At 41.0% G+C, this 13097-nt stretch overlaps 2 protein-coding genes across 11 annotated transcripts in view; one reads left to right on the forward strand and one right to left on the reverse strand.

Moving 5' to 3' along the window:
• Nucleotides 1-10416, forward strand: part of ZNF560 (zinc finger protein 560) — a 37836-nt gene extending 27420 nt beyond the window's left edge. For 2 of the 3 annotated variants that reach the window (XM_050770199.1, XM_050770200.1), the window contains 7 exons: nt 890-1016; nt 1942-2022; nt 3783-3865; nt 4645-4771; nt 5453-5533; nt 5973-6055; nt 6829-10416. In XM_050770199.1, coding sequence (XP_050626156.1) covers nt 890-1016; nt 1942-2022; nt 3783-3865; nt 4645-4771; nt 5453-5533; nt 5973-6055; nt 6829-8592 — 2346 coding nt within the window. In that variant the 3' untranslated portion in view covers nt 8593-10416. Of the gene's footprint in view, nt 1-889; nt 1017-1941; nt 2023-3782; nt 3866-4644; nt 4772-5452; nt 5534-5972; nt 6056-6828 lie in introns of those variants that run through there. The other variant, XM_050770201.1, reaches the window with a different exon arrangement.
• The window catches only part of PIN1 (peptidylprolyl cis/trans isomerase, NIMA-interacting 1), a 429836-nt gene that overhangs the window by 340065 nt on the left and 76674 nt on the right, over nt 1-13097 (reverse strand). The window lies entirely within an intron of this gene.

Below are 13097 nucleotides of genomic sequence, written 5' to 3' on the forward strand. Positions count from 1 at the left end.
TAGGCAGATGTGTCTCCAGAGCTTCTTTAAGTAAATAAAGACTCACTCAAGCACTGAGTCACTTGTTGAATTTCCCCAGGGAGTGGAGGTTCTCATACTGGTAATCCTTGAAAAACATTTCAGCATTTCAGTAATTGTTAATTAATTTCGTCCCTTATGGTGCCAGATATATGTTTCTTATTTTGCTGAGTGGTCTGGCAGATGGAAAGGAAGATGAAAGCATCCTTTACTCAAAGGCTAATCCTGGCCAGGTGCAGTGGCTCATACCTGTAATCTCAGCACTTTGGGAGGCTGAGAAGTGGCATTATCGCTTGATCTTAGGAATTTGAGACCAGCCTGGGCACATAGTGAGACATCGTCTCTACAAAATAAATAAATAAATAGCCAGGCATGGTGGTGCATGGCTATAGTCCTAGCTACTTACTGAGCCCAGTAAGTCAAGGCTGCAGTGAGCTATGATCACACCACTGCACTCCAGCCTGTGTGACAGAGCAAGACCCTGCTTCCAAAAAAAAAAAGGCTAATCATTCATCACTGTTTATCAAGTATATGATGCAGTGTACTTTGGGGTATCTTTTAGTAGAGGGAAATAAGATGAGAAAGCACTCACAGTCTGCTCGTGATGAGAAGTTCATGTTTGAGATGTGCCATTAAAGCCATACAACTGGAATTGATAAGTAGTGAATGAGCAAGGATAGAGAGAGGAATACCTGAGATTCACCTGGAATTATTAAGCTTTGGGTAGATAATGAGAGACCTCACAACTCTTTACAGGCATTGGGGTCTGTTAACTGATTCTTCAGTGAACATTGGTTCATCTGTTACTGCACTGCATGTTACAAACATGATCTGTTACTTGGCTGAAGTCAGCATGTATGTGATGGTTTAGGACTTGCTGATCTTTGAGGATACGGCTGTGGACTTCACCCAGGAGGAGTGGACTTTACTGGACCCAGTTCAGAGAAACTTATACAGAGATGTGATGCTGGAGAATTATGAGAACGTGGCCAAAGTAGGTAAGACTGCCATCATTTTATGTAGCCTCTTAGGGAAGAGATATACATTGAGTACTTGCCGTGTTCCAGAATTGGTTTGTTCAACACTGAATTCACCAGAGACGTTGTCCCTGCCATAATAAGTCTTAATTACTGTGGTCGTTTTCAAAGTGTGGTCCGGTTTCAACAGCATCACTGTTACTCCCTTAGAAATGTACAGTCTTAGTCTCTGCCTTTGACCTACTGAATCAGAAACTCTCCACTTGGATTGTCATCTGTGTTTTAACTATCCTTCCACATCAATTTGACACACTATAATATTAAGAATCACTGGTGTAGTTTTATTCTCCAAGTATACAGGATTTGTTTGTTTCACTTTGTTTTTTTTCTTCATTCAGGAGTTTGACAACATACCTTATTTCTGTGACTGAAAGGTTATTGCTTTGTAAATGTGTACATAAGCATGGATTTGCATTTCAGAGGTTAGAGATAGCCAATTTTTGGGACACAGAAGAGATATTTTCAGTTTTAGTCCATTTGAAATAATTTCACTGCTTTCTCTAAGAACTATAGTTCTATAATGTAAGGTTTATCATCTCTTGCATGAGCCTCTTCCATTAATTTTTTTTTTGAGATGGAATTTTGCTCTTGATGCCCAGGATGGAATGCAGTGGCATTATCTCGACTCACTGCAACCTCTGCCTCCCAGGTTCAAGCGATTCTCCTGCCTCAGCCCCCCAAGTAGCTGGGATTATAGGCATGCACCATCACACCCAGCTAATTTTTGTATTTTTAGTAGAGACGGGGGTTTCACCATCTTAGGCTGGTCTCGAACTCCTGACCTCAGGTAATCCACCCACTTCAGCCTCCCAAAGTGCTGGGATTACAGGCATGAGCCACTGTGCCTGGCCTGCCTTCCATTAATGTATCATTTCTTCTTGTAAAGGATTTCAGCTCCTTAAACCCAGTGTGATCTCTTGGTTGGAAGAAGAAGAGTTGAGGACCTTGCAGCAAGGAGTTCTCCAAGGTGAGTATTTGTGAAGAATAACCTTGGTCAGTGAGAAGTTCAGTATGGTTGGAAGCTGTGTTAGTCTGTTCTTGTGTTGCAAGAAAGAAATACCTGAGACTAGGTAATTTATAAAGAAAATAGGTTTATTTTGGCTCATGATTCTGCAGGCTCTACAGAAAGCATGGTTCTGACATCTGCTTCAGGTGAGAGCCTCAGAAACCTTACAATCATGGCAGAAGGCAAAGGAGGAGCCCACAAATTACATGATGAGAAAGGGGGTAAAAGAGAAGTTGGGGTGGTGTCACAGTCTTTTAAACCAGCAGTCCCCAACTTTTTTTGGCATCAGGGACCAGTTTCTTGGAAGACAATTTTTCCACAGACCGGGTGGCAGGGAGATGGTTTCAGGGTGATTCAGGTGCATTACATTTATTGTGCACTTTATTTCTACTATTATTACACTGTAATAAATAAAGAAATAATGATACAACTCACCATAATGTAGAATCAGTGGGAACCCTGAGGTTGTTTTCGTGTAACCAGATGGTCCCATTTGGGGATCTGGGGGTGATGGGAGACAGCGACAGATCATCAGGCATTAGATTCTCAAAAGGAGCACGCAAGCTAAATCCCTCGCATGCACAGTTCATGATAGAGTTTGCTTTTCTATGAGAATCTAATGCTGCTGCTGATCTGACAAGAAGTGGAGCTCAGGAGGCAATTGGGATGGAGAACAGCTATAAATACAAATGAAACTTCACTTGCTCCCCTGCCACTCACCTCCTGTGGTGTGGCCTGGTTCTGGTCCATGGCCCCGGAGTTGGAGACTCCTGTTTTAAACTACCAGGTCTCATGAGCTCAGAACAAGAACTCACTTATTACTCTGAGGATGTCGCTAAGCCATTCATGAAGGATCTGCCCCCATGATCCAAGCATCTCCCACCAGGCCCCACCTCCAGTATTTGGTGTTACATTTCCATATGAGATTTGGAGGGAACTAACATCCAAACCATCAGAAACATAATGAGGGAACTTTTCAAGATGCACCTTCTCGGCCAGGCGCAGTGGCTCAATCAAGCCTGTAATCCCAGCACTTTGGGAGGCCGAGACGGGCGGATCACGAGGTCAGGAGATCGAGACCATCCTGGCTAACACGGTGAAACCCCGTCTCTACTAAAAAATACAAAAAACTAGCCGGGCGAGGTGGCGGGCGCCTGTAGTCCCAGCTACTCGGGAGGCTGAGGCAGGAGAATGGCGTAAACCCGGGAGGCGGAGCTTGCAGTGAGCCGAGATCGCGCCACTGCACTCCAGCCTGGGTGACAGAGCCAGACTCCGTCTCAAAAAAAAAAAAAAAAAAAGATGCACCTTCTCTCACAAGATTAAGGCCATTTATCTCAGAAGTTAGAAAATATTCAATTTCTGATACTCTTTAAATTTCCGTCTATTCCAACTTTGTATGATCTTATGAAACTATATATTTTGTTTTTCAAGTTCTTTGCTTTGAACTATGGCCTTGGCCCAGATCTTTCCTACTGTTCTGATAACATTTTCTGTTTTACATTAGTTTTAAATTTAAATGAGTCAATTTGTAGCAAATTAGCTAAAATTTTGACCCTTTATTCTTATTGCCAAATTTTTGACATGGTCTAAATGTTTAAATTTAACTTTCTTTTTTTTCTTATTATTTTAAAAACAAATATGAATGAGGCCTATAATTTTTAACTCTTTCATTTTACCTTTTTTTTTTTAAACCCTCAGTTTATGTGTTTGTTTATTTTCAGACCGGGCAATGAAACATCAAACCAGTGTTTCAGCACTGCAGCAGGATTTTTGGAAAATACAAATTTCTAATGGGATACAAACGGTAATGTTAAGAAAGGGTATTTCTTATTTTTCACACTCAGAATATTGATACTTCCAATGTATGTAGAAAATAAGCATAAAAGATAATTGAGAGAAATAGCATTCACTCAAGAGGGAGCAATGTCTCTGGAGAGATATTCTGATAATGATGAATTTGGGGAGATCCAAACTTAGTGTGAAAGTTGTATCCTTCTAAAATTGGAGTAATGATACCAACAAAGACTCATTTTCTTGTAGGTAGACCTGTCTCTCTTGTTCCTTAAAGCAAATACAGACCCTAGTTGAATTTTCCCCAGAAAGTCATACCTGTCATATTGGTGAGGAGTTACCCTGAAAATTATCTCAGTATTTCTGTAGTTATGAATTAATGTTCATTTTCCTGGTGCCAACCATGTATTTATTTTTCTGGGTGCCAGGACAGATGGCAAGGGGTTTGAAAGTGTTCTGTTCTTAAGGAATTTTTCCATGTCATCATTTATCAAGTGTTTGTCATGTGCTCAGGAGTATATTGCAGTAGAGAGGAATCAAATGAGAAAAGCTCCCAGTCTAGTTGTGGTTGACAAGTTTATGTCTAAGAGGTTCTGTTACAGCCATGTTATTGGAGGAAATTGACAGTGAGTGAATGTGGATAGAAGAGATCCTAGGGCCATTGAACCTTGGGGTGTAGATAGTGGGACCACTCGGTACCCTGTACAGGGATTGGGTCCTCTTTCTTCATTCTTCAGCCAACATTGGTGGAAATGTTACTTGGCTCAAATCAGCATGTGTCTGATGGTTTAGGACCTGGTAACCTTTGACAGTGTGGCTGTGGAATTCACCCAGGAAGAGTGGACTTTACTGGACCCAACTCAGAGAAACCTGTATCGTGATGTGATGCTGGAAAACTATAAGAACCTGTCCTCAGTAGGTAAGCCTGGCATCATCCCTTGTAGCCTCTTCTGGAACAAGATACAAATTATGTACTTACTGTGCTCTAGGATTAGTGATGTCAAATCTGAATACAGTGGGATATATACACATTGAAAAAAAATTTTTTTCATGAATAAAATAGGAAATAACAGTTCCTGTACTAGTGGGTTTTAATCTTGTATAGGAGTTTGCATCGGTAGCATCACCATCACTCTCTTAGATATGTGTACACACTCAGACTCCACCTTTGATGTACTAAATCAGAAAGTCTGCTGTTGGGGCCCTGTCTTCAGATGAGTAATTCACTCTAAAGTTCAGAACTACTGGTATGGGAGTTTTCCCAGGAGAATCAAGATCTCTCTTTGAGCTTCCATTAGTTTCTATTTTAATAAAGGTTTTAGTGGTTTTTAAAATTTGTATTTAATATTTGCCATTTAGAAAGAAAAAGTGCAGCTGACTGCTAGTGCTCATTTCTTGGGGCAAACAGGAAATGGGTTAAGCTTGAATGTGAATTTCAGGGGTCAGAGATAACCAGTGTCTTCAGAGAACAGAAAGATGGGATGTATGCAATTTAAGTGCTTTTCACTGTTTTAATTAGAAACGTAGGCCCTGTTTCATGGAAAAGTTTGCCATTTCTTGCATGAGCCTCTTCCATTGGTGTATCTTTCCCTGTATACAGGTTACCAGCTCTTCAAACCCAGTCTGATCTCTTGGCTGGAGGAAGAGGAAGAGTTGAGCACATTGCCAAGAGTTCTCCAAGGTGAGTGTTTGTGAAGAACAGCCCTGGTCCATGAGAAGTTCTCAGTATGTTTGGAAGCATAATGAAGTTTTAAAAGATGCCCTTTGAATCAGAAGGCTGAGTCCACTGGACTTGAATGTTTTGGGGTATCTTAACGTTTCATCCTCCATTGCTTTGCCTCTATCCAGACTTCCCTGTTATCTAACAAATGACCTTCTTTATGTTTATGGTTTAATGCTTTTGTTCTAATTTTTCCTACTTTTCCTTCCCTGATAGTACTGTTTCTGTTCACCATTGTGTTTAATTTTCATAGAATAAGTTGTTTTAAAAACTACTAAAACTTGACCCCATATGATTGCCAAATTTTAGACATATATAAATTGCTCAAATCTATCTGCTTTTTATTTAACCTACCATTTCATGTGTAAACTCTCATATATATTTTTCTCTTTTATTTCAGAATGGAAAATGTGCCTGAAAACCAAGGGGCCAGCCCTTTGGCAAGATAATTTTTGTTTAAAAATATCAAATGGGATACAATTGGTAAGATTAACAAAATAAGTTTATTTTTCATATTCAGAGAAGATTGACATTGCATTGTAGAAATCAGCAGAAATGGCCAGGCACGGTGGCTCATGCTTCTAATCCCAGCACTTTGGGAGGCCAAGGCAGTCGGATCACAAGGTCAGGAGTTTGAGACCAGCCTGGCCAATATGGTGAAACCCCATCTCTACTAAAAATACAAAAATTAGCTGGGCGTAGTGGTGTGTGCCTGTAGTCCCAGCTACTCAGGAGGCTGAGGCAGAAGAATCACTTGAACCCAGGAGGTGGAGGTTGTAGTGAGCCGAGATCGTGCCACTGCACACTCAGGCCTGGGCAACAGAATGAGACCCCATCTCAAAAAAAAACAGCAACAACAACAACAAAGAAATGAGCAGAAATGATAGATATTTTAGAGACTTGGCATTCACCCAATTCACCCGTGGGAGAAATATCTGGAGAGAGATCCCATACCTATTGTGAAGGTTGGTACTTAAGACTTCCCATGAATGTTCATTGTGACATGTATAACTAGACATTTAAGTTTTTAAAATAACTTCATGAAAAGCTATACGAATCTTTCGAAGATTAGAGCAGATGGCATAGGATTCTTACAGTAGGGTTCCATTATTGAAGTTGAAGGAAATCCAAAGGGTAGGAATTATATGCATGTTATAAAAGTGGCAAAATAATAATTATCATGTTTCTTAGATGAGTAGTATCTATTAATAAGTCTGCTGAAATGCTTCCTTTATTGTTCATTCCTGTGTTAACAGGCAAGAAACCAAAATGGAGAGGAACTCTATGACTGTAATCAATGTGGAGATGTCCTCTGTAAACATTCATGCCTTAAGACCAACGTGAGTACTCACAATAGAGAGAACACGTCTGAATGTATTCAGTATGCAAAAGACCTCCTTTCTCTGTACAATAAAACTTCTACCATAAGGAAAGTTTCTGTGTTCAGTAAGCGTGGAAAATCTTTCAGCCTGATTTTAAATGTTCAGGTCCAGAGAAAGTGTATACAAGACAAATCCTTTGAATGCATTGACTATGGGAAAGCCTTTGTTCATCAGTCACACCTTGAAGCACACAGGAAAACTCAGAGTGGAGAAAAACTCTATGAATGGAAGCAATGTGGGGAAGCATTTACTCACTCCACAAGCCATGCTGTAAATGTTGAAACACACATTATTAAAAACTCCTATGAATGTAAGGAATGTGGAAAAGATTTTAGATATCCTACCCACCTTAATAATCACGTGCAAACCCACATTGGGATAAAACCTTATAAATGTAAGCACTGTGGCAAAACCTTCACTGTGCCATCAGGCTTTCTTGAACATGTACGAACTCACACTGGAGAGAAGCCCTATGGGTGTAAGGAATGTGGTAAAGCCTTTGGTACATCTGCAGGCCTTATTGAACATATAAGATGTCACGCCAGAGAGAAAACCTTTAAATGTGAACACTGTGGGAAGGCCTTTATTTCTCACCCATCTCTTTTTGGACATTTGAGAGTTCATAATGGAGAGAAGCCATATGAGCATAAGGAATATGGGAAGGCCTTTGGTACATCCTCAGGTGTTACTGAAGATAGAAGAAGTAACACAGGACAGAAACGCTTTGATTGTGACCAGTGTGGGAAAGTCTTTGTTTCTTTCTCATCTCTTTTTGCTCATTTGAGAACTCACACTGGAGAGAAACCTTTTAAGTGTTACAAATGTGGGAAACCATTGACCTCTTCTGCCTATCTTCGTATTCATATGCAAACTCACACAGAAGAGAGACTCTATCAGTGTAAGAAATGTGGGAAAACTTTCGCTAAGTGCTCATATCTTACCAAACATTTACGAACACATGCTGGAGAGAAACCCTATGAATGTATGAAATGTGGGAAAGCCTTCACTGAGCGCTCATACCTTACTAAACATTTACGAAGACACAGTGGAGAGAAGCCATATGAATGTAAGAAATGTGGAAAAGCCTTCACAGAACGCTCAGACCTTACTAAACATTTACGAAGAAGACACACTGGAGACAAGCCCTATGAATATAAGGAGTGTGGGAAAGCCTTTGTTGTCTCCTCCAGTCTAGTTGATCATTTAAGAACTCACACTGGATATAAACCCTATAAATGTAATGCATGTGAAAAAGCTTACAGTAGGTCTTGTGTACTAACTCAACACTTAAAAACTCATGCTGCAGAGAAGACCTCTGAATGTAACACATGTGGAAAATCCTTTCGAAATTCCTTGTGCTTTCATGATCGCTTAAGAACTCGCACTGAAATAAAACCCTATAAATGTAAGGACTGTGGGAAAGTCTTCACTTGTCATTCAGATCTTACTAATCATGTGCGAATTCACACTGGAGAGAAGCCCTATAAATGTAAGGAGTGTGGGAAGGCCTTCCGTACATCCTCAGGACGTATTCAACATTTAAGAACTCATATGGGAGAGAAATCCTTTGAATGTGACCAGTGTGGGAAAGCCTTTGCTTCTTTCTCAGCTCGTATTGCACATTTGAAAATACACTAGAGAGAAGCCCTATGGATGTGAAGAATGTGGAAAAACCTTTGCTGTTTCCTCAAGCCTAACTGAACATGTAAAAATTCACGGGAGAGAGTAACACTGTTAATGTAAGGAATGTGAGAAAGCCTAAACACTTGAATCTTTCTAGACATGTACAACCTCACACTGTAGAGAAACCCTATAAATGTAAGGGGTGTGGGAAAACATAGTTCTTCTCTTTTTTTTTTTTTTTTTTTTTTTTTGAGACAGAGTCTCGCTTGGTCACCAGGCTGGAGTGCAGTGGCGTGATTCTTGGCTCTCTGTAACCTCCGCCTCCTAAGTTCAAGCGATTCTCCTGCTTTAGCCTCCCGAGTAGCTGGGATTACAGGCATGCACCACCACACCTGACTAATTTTTTATATTTTTGGTAGAGACAGAATTTCACCATGTTTGCCAAGCTGGTCTAGAACTCCTGACCTCACGTTGGATCATGTGCTTCGGCCTCCCAAAATGCTGGGATTATAGGTGTGAGCCACTGCACCTGGCATTCTCATCTTACTGAACATGTAAAAACACCATGGAGAGAAACCATTTTTTTTGAGATGAAGTCTCGCAGTCCAGGCTGGAGTGAAGTGGTGTGATCTTGGCTCACCGCTACCTCTGCCTCCCGGGTTCAAGCCATTCTCCTGCCTCAGCCTCTCAAGTAGCTAGGATTATAGGCATACACCACTGCACCTGGCTGATTTTTTGTATTTTTAGTAGAGACGGGGTTTCAACATGTTGGCCAAGCTGGTCTTGAACTCCTGACCTCAGGTAATCTGCCCGCCTTGGCATATCAAAGTAGTAGAATTACAGGCGTGAGCCACTGTGCCTGCCAAGAAACCCATTTTATGTAAGGAATGAGGAAAATCCTTTTGGAAGTGCATGCGCCTTAATAGTCACATTGTAATTCACACTGGTGAGAAAACATCAATGTAAGCACTGTGTCAAAGTGCTCATTTGTCCCTGTTCACTTCAAAGATAGGAAAGAACTTACACTCTGAAGATGCTCCATAAAGTTAAAGGCATGTGGGAGAACTGTTGGAATCTGTTGACAATGCACTGTGTAAGAGTTCACTCTGAAGCTGTACAATGTTAGAAACATAGAACGCTGGCCAGATGCGGTGGCTCATGCCTATAATCTCAGCACTTTGGAAGGCTGAGGCAGGTGAATCAGGAGGTCAAGAGATCAAGACCATCCAGGCCAACATGGTGAAACTTCGTGTCTACTAAAAATACAAAAATAAGCTGGGTGTGGTGGCGTGCCTCTGTAATCCCAGCTACTCGAGAGGCTGAGACAGGAGAGTCACTTGAATCAGGGAGGCAGGAGTTGTAGTTAGCCAAGATCGCACCACTGCACTCCAGCCTGGTGACCAAGCGAGACTCTGTCTCAAAAAAAAAAAAGTAACTTTCACTGTTTCCTTGGGTTCTTGCAATGGAGGTAAGGAGCTAAACCCTTTCAATGTAAGATATGTTTGTGTAAGATGTTCAGAAGTTGTATTTTTGTCAAATACTTTGGTGTTTACCTGTAATTTCACAGTGGAGAAAAACTTCTGATGAAGGTAATAAATGTAGGAAAGTAATTTTTTATATTCTTCCTTTAGTGAATATGAGGGGCATTCACACTTACAAGAAACTGAGCATGCCTGGAACATCAGAATTCCTTCCCTGAAACCTGTCAAAGACATGGCTTTCTGGGTGGTTCTATAGAACTATTTTGGAAGTTTCTCATACCCTGCTGCTCATTCCTAGCATGGTATGTCTTTCTCCTATAGCAACACCACTCTAGTTGCTATACATCCTCTGGGTTACAACTGACCTAAAGTGGGCCTTCAGGATTCAGACAATCCTGTTTTAACAGCGTGGATTCTCTTTTTGGTTTGTCGTATTCTTAGACGTGGTCCACCTGTAGTGGCTCACACTGGCCAAGGTAAAGGTTATGATATAGTTTCAAAATGTAGAAATACTCTTGTTCCTCTTTTCAAACCTGATCTTTTCAGATAAATAGGGTTGAAGAAGGGTCTGAGTGGAGAAAGGGTGAACTAACAGATAGTAACTTAAGATACCGTGATTTCATGGCCATGGAGGGAGACCCATAACCCTTCACCTGGAGAGGTGGAAACTCTTGTACTATCAGGCAGTGCAGAGAGGTGGTGGGAACCACGAATGTTGTCTTTGATGCCACTGTTTGGCAAAGCAATCATATATGCCTGACTCAGTTAACTGCTATGATTGGCAGTATGACCCGTTTCTGGGTCTTCATTTTGCCCTTGTGCTACGAAAACAGAAAAAAGTCCTGTGAACATGGATGATCATGATATTCTACTGTGCTTGACACCATCACTGGCACTTCCTGAATGTGGCCCTGGGATGCGCGCGCGCGCACACACACACACACACACACACACACACACACACACGCTGCATAACCAGGTTCCAGTCTGAGTGGTATAAATTTAAATATTTCTGTTACATCATGTACAGCCATTAAGGCTGTTGTTTCTTGGTGATTCTTTCTGTGGTTCTTAATCCAACCAGTGTAATGGTAATCCAGAGCTTCAGGTAAGTTTACCAGTCCTGAATCAGCTGGTTTTAATAGCTCATGCCTGTAATCCCAGCACTTCAGGAGGTCAAGTCAGGCAGATCACTTGGGCCCAGGAGTTCAAGACCAGCTTGGGCAACATGGCAAAACCCTATCTCTACAAAAAATACAAAGATTAGCCTAGTGCAATAGCATGTGCCTGTAGTCCAACCTACTCAGGAGTCTCACTGACCCCCATGAGGTGATGGCTGCAGTGAGCTGTGATCGTGCCATTGGACTCCAACCTGGGTGACAGAGTGAGGCCTTGTCTCAAAAACAAAACAAAAAACAAAACCTGAATCGAGGTCCGTGCATTTTCATGTTACATGTTTTCTTATGAAGAGGAATGGGGTTTAGAATGGTTCTCTTGTGGTATGAGTGTGATTGTTTGGCCCATCTTTGTTGTGTTTAACTGTTGCCATTGACACAAAAGATGTAGATTAGTCTTAATTGCCTTATGTGACTTCTGTCACTTCATAATGTCCTTAGATGCCATCCTGATTGTCTCAAATAAGACCTATAGGTTCTTCCTGAAGCTTTTTCACAGTTGCTGGAGTATGAGCACTTGTGGGTCATAGGCGAGGTCAATACTGTAGGTTGGCCTCATCCTAGTGCTTGGACTAATAGTGATGTATCACTAAGAAATGATACCCTAGTCTCATAGCCTAGAAATTGCCTAGTTTCAGAGGCCGATTTCCTTTTTTTTTTTTTTTTTTTTTAGAAGCTGATTTCCGATTGTCTATATAAAGTCACTTGGTCTTTGTATACTGAATTTTACTAGAAGCCTTGTTCAACATTCTTTTTTTTTTTTTTTTTTTTGAGATGGAGTCTCGCTCTGTTCCCCAGGCTGGAGTGCAGTGGCGCGATCTCCACTCACTGCAAGCTCCGCCTCCCGGGTTCACAGCATTCTGCCTCAGCCTCCCGAGTAGCTGGGACTACAGGCGCCTGCCACTGCACCCGGCTAGTTTTTGTATTTTTAGTAGAGACGGGGTTTCACCGTGTTAGCCAGGATGGTCTCGATCTCCTGACCTCGTGATCTGCCCGTCTCGGCCTCCCAAAGTGCTGGGATTACAGGCGTGAGCCACTGCGCCCGGCCTAACATTCTTTAACATCCTAGTTTTATGTATTGTTTTTGAGTTTTCCACATAGGCATTCATATTATCTGTAATTGACAGTTTAATTTTTCCACTTGTAACCTTCAATAACTTATGTCTTGTCTAGGCAGAAAAGATTAGAATAATAACTAGAGGTAGTAAAACAAGCATACTTTTATTTCTAATCCTAATGGCAGATGTTTTTCATCATTACTAATCACTGTATTGGTTGCTGTCGATTTTTAAAAGGTCGAGGCTTTTTTCTACTTCTCATTGTTTAGGGAGTCTTTCCCATGTATAGCTTAAGAATTTATTGAATGCTTTCCCCTGATTCCTCTTTGATGATCTTGCCTTACTCAGAAAATTCAAGTACCTAGGACTGACTGTACCTGCTGTTGATAGATAATATTTAAACGTGTAAGTAAATGGATTTTTTTTTTTAATGTGGAAAGATAACTGATTGACAGTCCAATGTTATATCATCCTTGTAATTCCAGAAAAATGCAGTTTGAGTATAATGGATTAACTTTTTTTTTTTTTTGGCTAGACTATTTTATATACCTATAGTGTAAAGATTTAAAAAATATATTAGTAGAAAATATTACATTGGCATGTAACATTTGCCAAGACCAGGTCGGTCATGGAGACCACAATCCAGTGGCACTAGAGGAATAAAGACACAGACACAGAAACAGAGTGCAAAGTGGGATCAGGGGCTAACAGCCTTTAGAGCTGAGAGCCTCGAACAGAGTTTGCCCACCTATTTATTGACAGCCCATGATAAACATCATTTCGGCAGTTTATAGATTAACTGAAAG

Source organism: Macaca thibetana, chromosome 19 (genome assembly GCF_024542745.1).
Source record: "Macaca thibetana thibetana isolate TM-01 chromosome 19, ASM2454274v1, whole genome shotgun sequence".
Classification (NCBI taxonomy): domain Eukaryota; kingdom Metazoa; phylum Chordata; class Mammalia; order Primates; family Cercopithecidae; genus Macaca; species Macaca thibetana.